We start from the raw sequence: 19,022 nt of genomic DNA, 5'->3' as shown, positions 1-19,022 counted from the left end.
CTATTCCTGAGCTCCACAAAAAGCTCCACACATCCTCAAAAAACTCCAGTAGATTTGTTAAGCATGATTTCCCTTTTGTAAACCCATGCTGACTTTGACCAATCCCGTTTATGCTTTTCATGTGTTCTGGTATCACATCCTTTATTATAGACTCTAGCATTTTCCCCAATACTGATGTAAGGCTCACTGGTCTGTAGTTCCCTGTTTTTTCTTTCCCTCCTTTTTTAAATAGTGGGGTTACATTTGCCACCCTCCAATCTGTAAGAACTGCTCCAGAGTCTATAGAATTTTGGAAGATGACCACCAATGCATCCACTATTTCCAGGGCCAATTCCTTTAGTACTCTGGGATGTAGATTATCAGACCCTGGGGATTTGTCAGCCTTTAACCCCATCAATTTCCCTAGCACTATTTTTTAACTAATACTGATTTCCTTCAGTTCCTCCCTCTCATTAATCCCTTGGTTCCCTAACATTTCTGAGAGGTTATTTGTGTCCTCGTTTGTGAAGACAGAACCAAAGTATGTGTTTAATTGTTCTGCCATTTCTTTGTTCCCCATTATAATTTCCCCCGTTTCTGACTGTAGTCTTCACTAATCTTTTTCCCTTCACATATTTATAGAAGATTTTACAGTCAGTTTTTATGTTCCCCACACTTTGGGGCAACCCACAGGCATAAAAGGTGCAACATAAATGCAAGATTCTTACTTATTTCTGTCATTCCACCTTCTTATACATAACAGTAATTCAAATTATGCTTTCAAAGTAGTGACAATGTTAATGAATTACTTAGCTAAAGTATTAAAATGTGTATTTTTTAAACTGAACTTTCGAGGGAAAGTTAAAGGCATTGGCTGGCTACATTTTGTTGCTTTACAAATAATTTGCACTTGACAGTAATTTTTTTTTTTACAGCATGCTTCAAATGCTTGAGGAAATAAATGTTTGTATATTATTTGTTGGAATAAGCATTTGAAAATGAGCTTTTGTAAATGGAACAAAACTACTACTTATTAAAAATAATGAATTACATCACAGCAATCCTAAATCCTGCAAAGCTGCTCAACAAGTTGTTAGTACAAATACCCATTAGTGGGTTTAAATTGAGGTAAAATAATTGAACACGACTTATTACAAGTCAGTACATCATGTTAACATGCACAAGCCTTTTTTATTCCCTGCACAATTGAGATTGTGTCACACCTCCTAAAGAATGTGCTTTCCTACCCAACAGAATTCCAAAAATAATTCATTGTGTGAATCACGCGAGACATTTTGACAATATGACAAGACACTTTATAACAGCAAAACTTTCTATGTGTAAAATGTTCTATTCTGCACCATTATCCTAATTTCCAACAGCAAATAAGGTGAGTGCTGAAGTTATATTCATTTCTTATTCAATGGGGTGACATTTATCTCGTAATTTGTAGGCAAGGTGGCTTTGGGTCCCTGCATGTTGCATACATTCAAGTAATATTAGTAACATTTAAGCACTGTGCAATTTTACATAACAAGGCTTAAAATATTGCTTTTTTAGTAATGAGAAGTGTTGTTTTGCAGCTCCAAAAATAGAATGTTGTTAATAATGCTAGAATGACACAGGAGTGCTTAGATGAAAATGATTTCAAGAGGCCATTTTTTTTCTGCATTCAAGGAACTACACACAAAACTGCAGCTTGCAGGAAATCCTTAACTTTCAACTAATTTCGTGCTCACGATGTATGAAGATGGAAGTGCTGTATTTATTTATAGCGTCATGCAGGCCCCCACCTGCCAAGAATGAGAGACATTAATTTCACCACATGAACATTAAAACTTAAAATTGTTGCTGGGAAGAAAAGAGGCCCTATCACAAGGAATTGCCAGACCCCTTGCCGAAAAGCCCTTTTTTGCATACTAGCAGACAGTGTTGGAAGAAAGGAATCAGTCCCTGCTTCCCCAATACACAGAAGACATGGTCAGACCAGTTTAGTCACATGACTAACTGGCTGTTGGAGTTCTTTGAATTTGAACTTGCCACAGAGTTTTAAAACTCAGAAAGCTCTTTGCTCCTAGACTGAGAACATCTCTCTCCTGTCTGCTCCCATCACTTTGTCACGGAACTGAAGAACCATTGAAGACACATGAATCCCAAGAGAGAAAAGTCTCCTACAGCGAACAAGGTTTAAGAAGAATACTGGGCCTCAACGAAAAGCAAGACTACTTACAAAAGGACTACAGTGAGCTCGAAGCACAGTAACAAGAAACTCTTTTGACATTACCTCAAACCTCCCTACTTTATGTTTTTCTTCTGCTGTTTTCTGTCTCTATTTGCAAGTGCGTATCGTGTATGCATGCTAGTGTGGGGCGCAGTGTGTATCCGTAGGCGTTAACCGAATTAGAGTTTAAGTTTTAATAAATTTCACTTTTCTTCTTTAAACCTAAGAATGCATGTTTGTGTTCATTTCTTTGCCTTATAATTGGAAAGCGATGAACAAGGGTTCACCAAGGGGGAGCTCAAAACACAGTTTGTTTAAAATTAAACCCTGTTACAATAATACCAGGTGAAGGCCGAAAGAGACCCCTAGACACCTTTCTCACCTGGTCATAACAATAGCAATACATTCAGGGCCTCACATTAATACTGACACATACATTCCATAGCAGAACCACACAAAAATCTTGACCACCACTAACAGGGCATTAATACAGCCTCTGGTTAGCATGCTACTAAATTATGTTCATACCACAGCAGCAACCAAGTTATCAGCAATGTAACACTAATAAAGTTCATGTTCATGACATAAATGGTCACAAAGATTATATGTTACATCAAGTCTATATCACAGGAACAGGTTTTTCGGCCCAACCTTTAGGAACTCCCTTCCTAACAGCACTGTGGGTGTACCTACCTCACATGGACTGCAGCGGTTCAAGAAGGCAGCTCACCACCACCTCTCAAGGGCAATTAGGGATGGGCAATAAATGCTGGCTTAGCCAGCGATGTCCACATCCCATGAATGAATTTTTAAAAACAGCCTATGCGGCGTTTACGTTCCAACAAGCCTCTGCCCACACTTCTTCATTGTACCCTTCTATTCCTTTCTTCCTCGTGCTTATCTAATTTCCCTTAAACACATGCATCTATGCTATAAATTCTAACAGCCGTAGGCATTTTCAGCAAAATATTCTAATTAAAATCAACATTGTATAGTTTTCTCTTCTTTTGGGAGATTGCTATTTATTTTTCATTGGCGTTTTAGAATATGGGTGCCTTAAAGTATGTACATACCAATTAAAGGGAAATTGGCCTTAGAACCATGATTGGTAGCAGAAAACAATTACAGCAAAGACTGGCTTGTGAAAGTCCAAACATTGGACTTGTTTTAATGTATGCAATATTCAAGCCAAAACAATATAGAAGAGAAAAGGTGACTACACAAGGACATTAATTGACAATATACATGAGGCTTACCAATGGATTAGCTATTTATGTTTTAAATAAGACAAATATATCGAAACAAACTTCAAGAAAGTAACATTTTACAGTTTTACCTATTTATAAGTTGATAAAAACATCACTATTGCAGTTTTAGAATCTGCAACTCTTACTGCCTTGTAATACATACCTACTTATTATCCTATATATGGCAAAACTTTGTTCGACATCTGAATCTTTAACAAGAACTTATTAATTCTCAAATCAAAACATTTCTTTTCTTTCATACACACAGAGTCACTTCTGTATGAATGTGATCACATTCATTGTGTTATACCAGGATGCTCATTGTCTATATAAAAAAGCCAAAGTTCATACAATTTACCATATATACCTTTCAGTCATCAAAAGGTTATTGTTACAATATGTGCAGATGCATTTAAGCTTACAAGCAGTAGTCTAGAATCATTAAGTGAACAGATAGGATAATGAAGCTCATCGATATAGAATGTTGCTGGAGCAAACTCCTGGATTTATAAATTACACAAAGGCTTAGAAATCCTAGATAGCCTCGAAGGGTTTTATAGATGTCATGAATAATGGCCTTCTGCCCAGTGACAAGATAATCATTTCCAGAATTACATTCCACTTTATAAAGCCCAATTGGCTGAGAGCACGTCCTACTATAAGGGAACGTCAGAATGCTGATTAACTTGGAAACCACTGCTTAATTATGCAAGCAACCCAGCACTCATTTCCAATGATTGCTGGTCAAGTCGTGCAATAGCTAATCAATATATTGCTTCCAAAATGTTTCTGGACGTCCTGAAATCATGAACAGTTCTATATAAATGAAAAATGTTCATAAATGCCACTTCCCTCCCCTCCCCTAGCCCACAAGGCCAAACTTCCTCTAATGTTGCCCCGTCAAATCTTTCTCTAGTTTCTCTCCTATCTCTTTATATTCCCTCTGCAATCTCATCTAGTCCATTAGTCTCAGCTCCTGCTCTCTTAAGCCAATTCTCACTAAACTACTGACCATCCAACCTTCCTCCCTGGCCCCCATGTTCACTGATATTGTTAACAGTTTACTTTTCCCCCCACCACCCAAACTACTTTCATCACTCCTCTCCTCAAAAATTCAACTATTGAGCCCTCTGTCCTTGCAATTTACTACCCCCTCTCCAACCTCCCTTTCCTCTCCAAGTTCTTTGCATGTGTTGTCACCTCCCTATCCATACCCCTCTTTCCCTCAACTCCATATTTCAATCCTCCAACCAGGTTTCCGCCCCTGGCACAACATTGAAATTGCCTTCATCAAAGTCACAAATGATAACCTTTATAACTGTGGCTGTGGTAAACTCTCCCTTCTCAATATGTTTGCAGCCTTTGACACACTTTCCCACACTATCCTCCTCCAATGCCTCTCCTCATCAGCCATCTGGGTGGGACCACACTCGCCTAGTTCCATTCTTTCCCATCCAGTCTTAGCCGGAGGATCACCTACTATGGTTTCTCTTCCCACTCATACACCATTACCTCTGGAGTCCCCCAATGATCTATCCTTGGTCCCTCTTATTTCTCATCTGCATGCTGTCCCTCAGTGATATCAACTTAAACCACATCAGTTTCCACAAATACGCTGATGACACCCAGCTCTACCTCACCACCACCTATCTCGACCCCTCCACTGCCTCAAAATTGTCAGACTGCTTGTCCAACATCCAGTACTGGAAGAACAGAAATCTCCAAATAAATGTTAGGAAGACCAAAGCCATTGTCTTTGGTTCCCATCACAAACTCCATTCCCTAGCAACTGACTCCATTCCACTCCCTGGAAACTGTCTGAGGCTGAATCAGACTGCTCACAACCTCTGAACTGGATTTTTATGGAATCCTCGATGTCAGGATCCGTGGCGGGGGTGGGAGGGGGGGGGGGCGGCGGTGCCTGAAGATGGCCTTGGGTGAGGCCCGCCATGGACCTCAACACCAGCAGAGCCCCGCCCCAATCCTCCCAACGGCGACAGGACCACAATTTGAATATTTAAATCAATGAAAATAATTAATTCAAATAAACTTGCATTGCCCCCTGATTTCCCGCTGCGATCTTCAGTTAGGCGGCCAGCATTCCTGCGCCTTTGGATCCCCGCCCAGGGAAACGAGGCGCAACACTAGTAGGGAGGAGGAGGAGGTACGTTTATCAGTACGGGGTTGGAGGGGAACAGAGTCAAGTTAACGTCATGGGTGTAGGGGATGGTGGGAAGCGTTGTGGTTTAAAGTTTATGCAGTTTGCGGGGGGGTGGGGGGAAGGTCAGATGATAAAGTAAGTGTTTTTGGAGGGGAAAGGGCAAATAGTTAATTCAATTGTTATTGGGGTAGGGGGTGGGAGAAGGACAAAAGAAATGTTTGTATTTAATTTAATCCATTCTATCTTTAAATATTTAAATTAGCTGGCAGGGCTAACTGCCCTTTAAAAATGGCGTCAGCGCCTGTCCACAGGCAGCTGACGCCATTGGCGGGGACGGACAGCCCACCCCTTCAACATGATCGGGGTGGGGGGGGGGGGGCGGCGTGGCCCGCCCTGGCTATTTAAATGATCTCAGCGGCTAGCTTATAAAATCCAGTCCTCTGTGCCGTATTTGACCTCAAGATGAGCTTCCAACCACCTAAGGGATTCAAGGGATATGGGGACAGGATTGGAAAGTGGAGTTGAGATAGAAGATTAAGGTTAAGGGCACTCTCCCTGAATGCACGCAGTATTCGAAACATGGTAGATGACTTAAAGGCCCAAATAGAGGTAAATGGGTATGATCTAATTGCCATATCAGAAACATGGCTACAGGGTGACCAAGACTGGGAACTGAATATTCAAGAATATTTGACATTTGGGAAGGACAGGCAAAAAGGAAATGGAGGTGTTTTGCGCTGATAATAAGGGATGGGATCAGTACTTTAGTAAGGGAGGATCTCAGATTGGAAGAACAAAATGTGGAATCTGTTTGGGTAGAGCTAAGAAACAGGGCAGCAAACATTGGTAGGAGTTGTTTATAGGCCACCAAACAGTAGTGGTAGTGTGCAGCATGGCATTAATCAGGAGATTAGAGAAGCATGTAGCATGGGTAATACAGTAATCATGGGTGACTTCAATCTGCATATAGACTGGGTAAACCTAATGAGCATTAATGCTGTGGAGGACGAATTTCTGGAGTGTGTTCGGGATGGTTTTCCAGAGCAGCATGTTGAGGAAACGACAAGAAAACAGGCTATTTTAGATCTAATATGATGTAATGAGAAAGGGCTAATTAATAATCTTGTTGTAAAGGAACCTTTAGGGATGATTGACCACAATATGATAGAATTTTACATTATGTTTGAAAGTGAGGTAGTTCAATCTGAAGCCAGGGTGTTAAATTTGAACAAAGGAAACTATGAAGATATGAGGGGCAAATTGGCTGAGGTGGATTGCCAAAATACGTTAAAAGGTATGACAGTACATAGGCAATGGTTAGACTTTAAAGAAATCTTACATAGTTTACAGCAACTATAAATTCCTTCAAGGCACAAAAGCCCCAAAAGTAAAGGCAATCAACCGTGGATAACAAAGGATGTTAAGGATGGTATAAGATTAAAAGAAAGGGCCTATAAAGTTGCCAGAAATAGTAGTAAACCTGAGGATTGGGAGGATTTTAGAATACAGCAAAGGAGGATGAAGAAACTGATAAAGAAAGGGATAACAGAATACGAATGTAAGCTAGCAAAACATACAAAAATGGACTGTAAAAGAATCTATAGGTACGTAAAAAGGAAACGTTTGGTTAAGACAAATGTGCGTCCATTACAGGCAGAGTCAGGAGAATTTATAATAGGGAATAGAGAAATGGCAGAGAAGCTAAATGATTACTTTGTGTCTGTCTTCACTGAGGAAGATACAAGAAATCTGCCAGAATTAGAGATCGAAGGGATTAGGGGTAATGAGGAATTGAAGGAAATGAGTATTAGTAAGAAGGTTGTATTGGATAAATTAACAGGGCTGAAGGTTGATAAGTCCCCGGGACCTGATATTCTCTATCCCAGAGTGTTGAAAGAGGTAGCTATGGAGATAGTAGATGCATTGGTGCTCATCTTCCAAAATTCTATAGATTCTGGAGTGGTTCTTGTAGATTGGAAGGTCGCAAATGTCACCCCACTATTTAAGAAGGGTGGAAGAGAGAAAATGGAATTATAGACCTGTTAGCCTTACATCAGTCATTGGGAAAATGCTAGAAGCTATTCTAAAGGATGTGATAAATGGATAATAATGATCTGATTGGGCAGAGCCAACATGGATTTATGAATGGGAAATCACGTTTGATGAACCTATTGGAGTTTTTTGAGGATGTTACTAACAGAATTGATAAAGGGGAGTCAGTGGACGTGGTATACTTGGATTTTCAAAAGGCCTTTGATGAAGTCCCCCACAGGAGGTTGGTTAGCAAAATTAAAGCACATGGGATAGGAGGTAATATACTGGCATGGATTAAGGATTGGTTAACAGGCAGAAAACAGAGAGTAGGAATAAATGGGTCATTCTCGCGTTGGCAGGCTGTGACAAGTGGGGTACGGCAGGGATCAGTGCTTCGGCCCCAGCTGTTCACAATATACATCAATGATTTGGATGTGGGGACCAAATGTAGTATTTCCAAGTTCCCGGATGACACAAAACTAGGTGGGAATGTGTGTTGTGAGGAAGATGCAAAGCCGCTTCAAGGGGATTTGGAAAGACTTAGTGAGTGGGCAAGAACGTGACAGATGGAATATAATGTGGAAAAATGTGATGTTATCCACTTTGGTAGGAGGAATAGATGTGCAGAGCTTTTCTTAAAGAGATTAGACAGTGTAGATGTATAAAGGGACCTGGGTGTCCTTGTCAATAAGTCACTGAAAGCTAACATGCAGGTGCAGCAAGCAATTAAGAAGGCTAATGGTATGTTAGCCTTTATCGCAAGAGGATGTGAGTACAGGAGTAGTGAAGTCTTGTTTCAATTATATAGAACCTTGATTAGACCGCACCTGGAGTACAGTGTGTAGTTTTGGTCCCCTTACCTCAGGAAGGACATTATTGCCATGGAGGGAATGCAGCGAAGGTTCACCAGACTTGTTCCTGGGACAGCGGGACTATTCTATGAAGAGAGATTGGGGAAACTGGGCTTGTATTCTCTCGAGTTTCGAAGAATGAGAGGTGATCTCATCGAAAACTACAAAATACTTAAAGGGATAGACAGGGTAGATGCAGGTAAGATGTTGCGTCCTCCAATTCTGGTCTCTTGCGCATCCTGAATTTTAAATCACTTAATCATTGGTGGTCGTGCCTTCAGCAGCCTAAGCCTTAAACTGTTGAATTCCCTCCTTAAATATCGCTCCTCCCTCCCTGCTTCGACGACGTAACTTAAAAACTACCTCATCTACCCTAATATTTTGTTACATGATTCAGTGTCAAATTTTATTTGATAATGTTCCTGTAAAGCACCTCAAGGTCATAGAGTGATACAGCACCGAAACAGGCCCTTTGGTCCAACAAGTCCATGCCGACCATCAACCACCCATTTATACTAATCCTACATTAATCCCATTTCCCTCTCAAATCCCCACAATTCTCATACCACCTACCTACACTAGGGGCAATTTACCATGGCCAATTTACCTATCAACCCGCAAGTCTTTGGCACGTGGGAGGAAACCGGAGCACCCGCAGGAAACCCACGTGGTCACAGGGAGAACTTGCAAACTCCGCACAGGCAGTACCCAGAACCGAACCCGGGTCACTGAAGCTGTGAGGCTGTGGCGCAAACCACCACACCACTGTGCCACCCCTACGTTAAAGGAGTTATATAAATGTAAGTTGTTGGTAGTGGTGGTTTTTTTTACCTTCGCCATAAGACTACTAGATTTCCATTCCTCATAATCTTAAATTATCCTTTAAAAGATAAATTTTGAGCGAGACTTCCTAATTAATTGTGAAGATACTGAAGGTTTATAGATTTTCAACTGAGCACACATTTCTATATATAATCTACATTTTTTCCCTGAGAAATACTGAGAAACATTGATATCCATTGCTCAAATTATTACAAAAATGTATATTTGTTGAAACCATAACGAATGACATCAATGGTGTCAAACACATAGTCCGTAGTGTCCTCTGAGTCAGTTCTCCATTCTCTGGGAATGGAACAGGAATGGGTACAGATTTTAATAGCCTGAGAGAATTGCACCTTTTAAATTTTGCAGCTCCTTCCTTGCCAGAATGCAAGCTCGTTTATCAACAACAAACTTATATTTATATATTGCCTTTAAAGTAATAAAAAGTCCCAAGGCACTTCACAGAGCCTTGTCTTGCTAGGCCCCCACCTGCCAAAAATGAGGCACATTGGTTTTGTCATGAACATTGATTTTTAGCTGTTGCTGGAGTGAGGAAATGGCTAGTTAAACAGATCAACCCTGGCTGGAAAAAAACATTTACATACTAACAGATATCGAAGGTGAGGAAGCGCATTCCAGGGTCTGATAAGGAGGATACAATCCACAAGGACCAGGACTGGTTAGACCAGCTAGTTACATGACTAACTGGCTGTTCCAGGGTTTTCTTCTGAACTGGCCACAGAGTGTTTGAACTCAGAAAGACTGTTTGGTCCTGGACTGAGAAGATCTCTCCTGTCAGCTCACATCTCTTTCTCACAAGCCTCTGAATCCACTGAAGACATATGAACCCCAAGAGAGAAAAGTCTCCTACAGCGAACAAGGTTTAAGAAGAATACTGGGCTCCAACGAAAAGTAAGAACTACCTACAATCAAGGAATCTAGTGAGCTTGAAGAACCGTAATAAAAACTCTTCAGATATTGCCTCAAAACTTTCACTTTATTTTTTCTTCTGCTCATTTCTGTCTCTATTTGCATGTGTATATTGCGTATGCATGCCAACATGGGCGCGTCACGCATCCGTAGGCGTCAACCGAGTTAGAGTTTAAGTTCAAGTTGAATAAATTTCAGCTTTTCTTCTTTAAACCTAAGAAAACCTGTTTGTGCTAGTTTCTTTGCCTTATAATTGAAAGGCAGTAAACAAGATTCACCAAGGGGGAGCTAAAAACACAATGTGTTTAAAATTACACCCTGTTATGGTAAGACCAGGTGAAGGCTGAGAGGAACCTCTAGATACCTTTCTCACTTTAAAAAGCAAAATTAGACATCAAGCCCCATGAAGTGATATTAGGGCAGATGGCCAAAAGCTTGGTCAAAGAAGTAGGTTTTAAGGACCGGCTTAAAGGAAGAGGGAGGTGATTGTGCTGCAATTACACAATTATTCTAACTTCATGACTGTGCACTTTCAGAACACATTCAACACTAATTACATTATCAGAACATTCACATGAATTATAAAGTTAATTTTGTATTTTCTTTTGGCCATGAATGGAAAGCCCACGTACTTGATTTTTAAGCAACAGGTTACTAGTGGAAGAATGCAACATTTGCCGACATCATGAAGCAAATTATGGTGAGAAATATGAAAAGAGCATAAGAAACTTACGTAACGCTATAATTTCTGAATAAGCAGTCATTTAAAAAGTAATGTTTGCTGATGCTCACCATGTAAATAATGCTACTGTTAAGACTCACTATCAGATTGTCTATGAAATAGCTCTGATATCAAGATAATTTTCTGAGGGAGAACTTTTGAAGAACTGTATGCCAAAACCTGCAAAAACAGTGGGGTGGAAATTGTTACATGCTCCAGAAACCAGGGCAGGGCTGGAGGATTATCCAAAATTGGGCTGCAGACTTCATTTTAATAAAGCCCGTTGCACCTTTTGATGTGGCTTGCCTGACAGAGGGAATCAAATCTGTTGTATTGGTGGAGGCAACAGTGGCTCACAGTAGTGCTGTCGAACCTGGAGCAGCTTCACAGAAGGAAAAAGTTAAAATAAAATTTGGCTACCATTTTTTCAGTGGCCTCCAATGGTACCTTTGAGGTCTGTTGTAGAACTGGAAACACTACTCCAAGCTTGCAAGGCACTTTCTCCACCTAGCTGTGCACACATTTTGCAGAAGGAACGTGAAACAGGTGCAGCACCCTTTTTCCTTCTTTGCACATTTAAATTGGTCCAATACTGATTTCAGGCAGCTGCCAGGGATGCATAAAAAACAATGAGGACCGATATAGCAGTGTCCCTGCCTTCAATGCCAATGGGATGCAGGACCACATGCTCAAAAAATTGCTATGAGCTGCATTCATTTTACAGCCAAAAATAACAGGCAAAATTGGAGGGTGAGAATATGATGGGGAGAAAGTTTTGCTACAGCTACACAAAGTTCGGATTTGACCCACATCTGGAAGACTGTGTACAACTCTTGGCACTGCATCTTAGAAAAGGTTCAGATGAGACGTTAAACTGGGGCTCTGTAAGATGCACTTAACAGAACCTACTTCACCATTCAAAAGGAAATGAGAGGAGTTCTCTCAGTGTCCTGGCCAACATTTATCCCTCAACCAACACCTAAATAGATGATCTGGTCATTTATCTGACTGTTATTTGTGGGAGCTTGCTGTACGCAGATTGGCTGTCATGTTTCCAACATTACAACAATGACTATACTTCTAAATATTTCAATGACGGTAAAGCACTCTGGGACATCCTGTAGTCATGAGAGATGCTATATAAATGCAAGTTTTTCTTTTTACATCTGGATACAGTGACTTCCATACCTCTCTGACAGCAGTGCAGAATTCACTCTGTAATACTCTCTGCAAGGACTGCAGTTTGTGAATTGGTACTGCTCCGCTTTCCTGAAGCTTCTCCAGCAATTCAATGGCTCGAGCCACATCTGAAAAGAGAAACACATAAGAAATAACAAAAAAACATGCTGACTCTCATTTCTATTTTGGATTACAGTGGATGAGACATTAACCCTCGTTTAGAATAGACAAATCCTCCTACTGAATGACAAACAATATTCTGTGCTTAATACAACATAAAGTAGATTTAAATAATGCAGAATCATTTAAAATCAAACTCATATTAAAAGCTCAGAGTAGTTTTATTTCGGAGCTGGTTAACAAAGTTTTGCAGAGTATGAAGTGGTCAGAGTCCACCACAAAGCAGTGTAATTTATAACAAAGTCTTTCATGGTGGGGATTTTATGAGTGCCACAGCACTCCTGTTGGTGGTCATAACTTCCGCTTCTGCTGCAAATCCCGTTTCCCACGTGATATTGTACTTAAATTAGCCATGCGGCGTGGGGCATGAGGGACACGTGGAATCATGCGGCAGGGCGGCCTTTCATTGGTGGAACCTGCCGGCACAGCCCCAAGCACCATTATCACCACAGATAAAAAACATTCTGTGCTTGCAGCCTCAAGGATCAGTCACAAAGAACAAAGAACAAAGAAAATTACAGCACAGGAACAGGCCCTTTGGCCCTCCAAGCCTACGCCGATCCAAATCCTCTATCTAAACCTGTTGCCTATTTTCTAAGGGTCTGTATCTCTTTACTTCCTGCCTATTCATGTATCTGTCTAGATACATCTGAAAAGACGCTATCGTGCCCGCGTCTACCACCTCCGCTGGCAACGCGTTCCATGCACCCACCACCCTCTGCGTAAAGAACTTTCCACGCATATCCCCCCTAAACTTTTCCCCTTTCACTTTGAACTCGTGTCCCCTTGTAATTGAATCCCCCACTCTGGGAAAAAGCTTCTTGCTATCCACCCTGTCTATACCTCTCATGATTTTGTACACCTCAATCAGGTCCCCCCTCAACCTTCATCTTTCTAATGAAAATAATCCTAATCTACTCAACCTCTCTTCATAGCTAGCGCCCTCCATACCAGGCAACATCCTGGTGAACCTCCTCTGCACCCTCTCCAAAGCATCCACATCCTTTTGGTAATGTGGCGACCAGAACTGCACGCAGTATTCCAAATGTGGCCGAACCAAAGTCCTATACAACTGTAACATGACCTGCCAACCCTTGTACTCAATACCCCGTACGATGAAGGAAAGCATGCCGTATGCCTTCTTGACCACTCTATTGACCTGCGTTGCCACCTTCAGGGAACAATGGACCTGAACACCTAAATCTCTCTGTACATCAATTTTCCCCAGGACTTTTCCATTTACTGTATAGTTCAATCTTGAATTGGATCTTCCAAAATGCATCACCTCGCATTTGCCCTGATTGAACTCCATCTGCCATTTCTCTGCCCAACTCTCCAGTCTATCTATATTCTGCTGTATTCTCTGACAGTCCCCTGCACTATCTGCTACTCCACTAATCTTAGTGTCGTCTGCAAACTTGCTAATCAGACCACCGATACTTTCCTCCAAATCATTTATGTATATCACAAACAACAGTGGTCCCAGCACGGATCCCTGTGGAACACCACTGGTCACACGTCTCCATTTTGAGAAACTCCCTTCCACTGCTATAATAAAAGCAAAATACTGCGGATGCTGGAAATCTGAAACAAAAACAAGAAATGCTGGAATCACTCAGCAGGTCTGGCAGCATCTGTGGAAAGAGAAGCAGAGTTAACGTTTCGGGTCAGTGACCCTTCTTCGGAACTGGACTATTTACATACTGCTCCAGAAAACCCTCCTGGATGCTCCTTACAAATTCTGCTCCATCTAGACCTCTAACACTAAGTGAATCCCAGTTCAATGTTGGGAAAATTAAAATCTCCTATCACCACCACCCTGTTGCTCCTACATCTTTCCATAATCTGTTTACATATTTGTACCTCTATCTCACGCTCGCTGTTGGGAGGCCTGTAGTACAGCCCCAACATTGTTACCGCACCCTTCCTATTTCTGAGTTCTGCCCATATTGCCTCACAGCTCGAGTCCTCCATAGTGCCTTCCTTCAGCACAGCTATGATATCCTCTTTGACCAGTAATGCATCTCCTCCACCCCTTTTACCTCCCTCTCTATCCCGCCTAAAGCATGAGTATCCTGGGATATTTAGTTGCCAATCATGCCCTTCCCTTAACCAAGTCTCAATAATAGCAATAACATCATACCTTTCTATTATGTAAGTATCTTCAGATTAACTTAAATTGAAGCTTTTACTTAAATCAAAATGTTTTTCCCTCCCTTATTCTGTGCGAGTCACATCATTTATTTTCCCTGCAAAGTGAATCTCATGGCAGCCAGCAGGCAGCGTCCCACCCCATGGTTCATTGATGGCTCCCTGCAGGTTCTCCTCCAAGCTGTCAGGGAAAAGCAGGAGGTCCTCTTCCCCGTAGATGGAGTGCAAAGACCCTCCTGCCTGACCAAGGGAACCTGGATGGAGGTAGCAGAGGAGGTCTTGAACTGTGGGGTCATTTGTAGAACATGGCTGCAATGCCGCATGCGCATCAATGACTCGCTCAGATTGGCGAGGGTAAGCGGTCTTGGCAAAGCAGCTCCTTTGTTTTCTTCTATGCTCCCTGTCTTTAAAGCAGAGCGTACGCAATGAATGCTGTGAAATGCGTGAGCAGCCTTGGTGCCATTCACTAAATGATGTTGCATCAAGATGAAGATTGGCATTGTTTATGTGACTGGATGTGTCATGTGAAAGCCACTGCAGAATGAGTGTTGTTGATGCATGTATGCAATGGTTATGATGCTTCATTTGCCATGCCATTTAAATCTGCACTGTCTGTTGCTGGAGAAATGAAGCCACAACCAGCGCGAGCGTGCTAAGATGGGAGGAGGGGTTCCTGACATCAGGCTGCTGACCAAGACTCAGGAGGAGGCTTCAGAGATCGTGATAGTGGAGGGAGGCAGGGCAAGCAGAGATGGCGAGGCAGGAGCCACAAGGCGTAAGGATGAAGTGTCATCTCTGTTCTGTTAGCCATATGTGGAAACTGAAGGAAATTGTGTGAACTCATGTGAAACACATGTTTAAAGTGCCTCTGCTTGTGTCTCCACTGCAGGTACCCGTACTTGAATCACAGAACATCGCAAGGTCCAAGAATCCTATTCTGGGGAACAAGAAAAAGCCAATGCCCCATCGGGTGCACCGTCACCTGCCACTTCTTCCATCTCCGCCAGCACAGATACATCCACACAGTCTGTGGAGGTTTAAGATTAGAATCTGGGTCACAAGCAGGTGTGCACACCACAGACACATCCCAGCAGCAGAGGGAGCATGTGCCAGCCGGGTCCCCTGACAATTAGACGACTGATGGGGACCAGGCCCCTGCTCAGCCCCATGCTCATGATGATCCTCCGTTTGTTGCTATGAGACGTCTGCTGGATGTGCAGCAAAGCCATGTGGAAATTATGTTGGAGAGGCCTGAGGTCATGCATGGCTTTGCGCATGCCATGGAGAAGTTCATGCAAGTCATGACGTCTGCCATGTCCCAGGCATTTGAGCGTATGGCTTCCTCATTACAGAGTCTGGTGAGCTCTGTGGCGAGCCTGGTTGACTACTCAAACCATATGCGATCTGAACTGTACTCTATCGCTGTTGTCAATGGCTCCATGCAGCAGAGTCTAAGCGAGAGGGGAATGAGGAACCTAAATCCCCCCCAGGTGACCCTTCCCCTCAGGGAGACAGCCAGATGCCATCATGCACTCAGATGGAGGAGGAGCGCCCCAGGGAGAGCAGCATCTTGTCTTTCCTCTGACAGCTACCCCCTTACCTCCAGCAGCTGAGTACACGGGGGATACTCAAGAACCTTTGCTGCAGACCCTCAGTAGAATGGAGCCATCAAGGCCCTGTTCCTCTAGAGGATGCCTGCCACGGTCACCCACAGCAACGGAGAAGCACACTGAGCAGACTGCCTCCACCTCGGCTGCTAATGTCAGGGTAGCACCTCGACATAGTGGCAGGAAAAGAAAATTTAAACAGTTTTGAGCATGAAGGTGACACGGGAGATGTAAAAATGTTAAGATGTATTAAAATGATGTATTAAAACAGTTTTATTTCTAGCAAAATTTGATCCACTTGAAGTAATGTTTTGCTTGGTTACAGATGGATACGAAAAAGTGTTTTCAAGGCCTATGGCAGGATGCAATAATGCTTGCCAAGCAGCTCAGGAAAAATCCAGTATCCATATCTCATTGGAATTTTGGCCTTCACTCTTTCATGATGGCTGTTTTCCTATGGATGACTCATAACTTTTTCCAATACTGTCATGCCTTACTTTTGTTTTCTACCGTCATAACTTAACACTGCTTGCACTGGTGTGTAATCGCATTCATCGCAGTCCATGGATAATTTCAAATGCCAATCTCATGAAAGTGCAGCCACGCTTCATCAAAATTGCAGAGATGAATAAGACCTCATGCAAAAGGGAATTTTTGTGGGGAATTGTTATGTTTCTCCTCCCAACGTTCCTTGATAATGTGGCTTATTGTTGACTGAAACGTGCATAAATGAGGTCCTGATGTCCCTTGCATGTCTCTCCATGGTCCTCATATCGATGACGGCATCGTTGTTATTGTTGTCCTCCTCCTCACCCTCTTCGTAGCCATCGTCAACTGAGAAGGACTGGTGTTCCTCCTGTTATTCTGCCTGCAGATTGTTGCCACATTTAATTGCAAGGTTGTGTAAGGCACAGCAGACATTGATTATTCGTGACACCCTCTGTGGCGCGTACTGAAGAGCCCCTCCAGACCAGTAAAGAAAACGGAAGCATATTTTCAGCATGCCAATGGTGTGCTCAATGATGGCTCTGGTGGATGCGTGAGCAACATTGTACCTCTCTTCAGCGGTGCTTTGGAGATGACATACTGGTGTCATCAACCATGTACAAAGTGGTAACCCTTGTCACCCAGGATTCATCTGTCCAGGTCGATTGGTTCCTTGAAAACTGCTGGCAGCTGGGAGTTCCTTAAAATGTATGAGTCATGACAGCTCCCTGGGAAACATGTGCAAACATGCATCCTTCTTCTCCTGTGGTCACAAATTAGTTGTACATTTAAAGAGCGGAAGCCTTTGCGATTAATAAAGACAGCAGGCTGGTCCCAGGGAGCTCCAATGGCCACATGCGTACAGTCAATCGCCCATTACACTCTAGAGAAAATAGCAATGGGACCAAAGACCACAGAACTTGCTGCATGGCTGTCCTCATCCACAGGTAAGTAGATGAAATCATTGGCACATTGAAAAACGGCATTGGTTACCTCTTTGATGCACTTGTGGGTCACAGACTGTAGGATGCAACCTATGTCACCCATGGATCCCTGGAAGGAGCCATCGGAAAGAAATTGAGTGCAGCAGTCATCTTGAGGGCAACTGGCACGGGATTCCCACCAAAGCAGAACAGCTTCAGGTCATACTGCAGGATCCTAGAAATTTCTGTGACCATTTCATGTGACATCCTTAGGCATCTCTGGCATCACGTCTCTGACATTTGTAGGTAATTTGTCCTTGACCTAAGGATGCGATGACACGCCAGTGCCCATCTTCGATAAGGCTATTCCTCAATGTTATCATTCAGAGCATCCTCACCTTCCTGTTCTGCCTGTTGCTGGCACTCAGGCATTGTGAGTTGAGGGAAAAAAACCCTCCTTAGTCTCTCCCTTTGTTCTTCTTCCCGTGGTACTGGACAAATTGGGTGTATGAGAACCATGTCATTGTGTCCTTTCTGAACAATAAATAAGCAGAGTGCGACGATTCTGACCTCTGTTGCTAGTGAGCTGAAATATCACGGCAACGAACAGCTCCCTTATATCTGCCTTCAAATTACAGCCAGGTATAAGACACACCCACTGTCATTTGCCTCCCCCCAATGTCCTTGCAATCCTTCAGTGTCCACGTGATTTCCATTATCTTTGGAGAAAATGGTGAGTGTGGAATTCAGGGCAAGTCTCTCCACCTTCCACCCTCCTCCTGCAACCTTCCAGCTTGAACCCATCACCCTTGACCCTCCCAATGTTACCGTTACCCTTCCCTCCATAACCATTGAGCCTCCCATTACCATGCACAGTGTAAGCATCAATTTATTCAGGTCATCCAACCCCATTCCTACTCCTGTTACTATCGAAATACCGACTCTCATCCTTGAACCTCCTCACATCGAACTGACCATTGTCACTGCATCCTGTTCCCCTCCATATGAAGTTGTCGAATACCCACCCATTAGTCTTGACCAACCCCCTACAACATCCATTTGCCGCCAATTGACTGTGACTGTTCTCTCTGCTAGCCATTATCCTCAATTTGCCCCACAGCTCCCAGACATCGACAGCACTCATCCCTCCCTTTAGACCCTTACCATATATCTTCACACAGTACTGATCTAATCCACCCACCACCCCCACAGCCGAAAAAATACATCTTCACCATCAACATCAACTATTCAACAACCTGAATGCTCCATTCCACCCTGCCCTGCTCCTCCATGCACCCAAGAAAACCCCCTTCCCTCCACGACTACCTTCCCCTGCTCCTCCATCCACCATGCACCCGAGCAACCCCTCCCCTTCCCTCCCTGACTACATTCCCCTGCTCCTCCATGTAGCCCCCACCCATGCCATCACGGCCTGCCCCGAGATGATTCACACTTGGTGGTGCTGAGCCTGGAGGCAAACATCCATTCCAATGCTGGCATTAGTTTGGCGGCTGAGTGAAAGAGAGA

The 19,022-nt window shown here is 42.9% G+C and overlaps 1 protein-coding gene across 3 annotated transcripts in view; it reads right to left on the bottom strand.

The window, feature by feature from the left end:
- Window positions 1–19,022, bottom strand: part of lin7a (lin-7 homolog A (C. elegans)) — a 125,386-nt gene that overhangs the window by 63,372 nt on the left and 42,992 nt on the right. For 2 of the 3 annotated variants that reach the window (XM_068050458.1, XM_068050457.1), the window contains exon 2: window positions 12,158–12,276. The exons of the other annotated variant lie outside the window; for it this stretch is intronic. In XM_068050458.1, coding sequence (XP_067906559.1) covers window positions 12,158–12,276 — 119 coding nt within the window. The remainder of the gene's footprint in view (window positions 1–12,157; window positions 12,277–19,022) is intronic. 3 annotated transcript variants of the gene reach the window in all.

The sequence above is a fragment of the Heterodontus francisci genome, chromosome 18, assembly GCF_036365525.1.
Source record: "Heterodontus francisci isolate sHetFra1 chromosome 18, sHetFra1.hap1, whole genome shotgun sequence".
Lineage (NCBI taxonomy): Eukaryota > Metazoa > Chordata > Chondrichthyes > Heterodontiformes > Heterodontidae > Heterodontus > Heterodontus francisci.
Note: the sequence above shows the minus strand (reverse complement) of the source record. Positions and strands in the feature narration are given on the sequence as shown.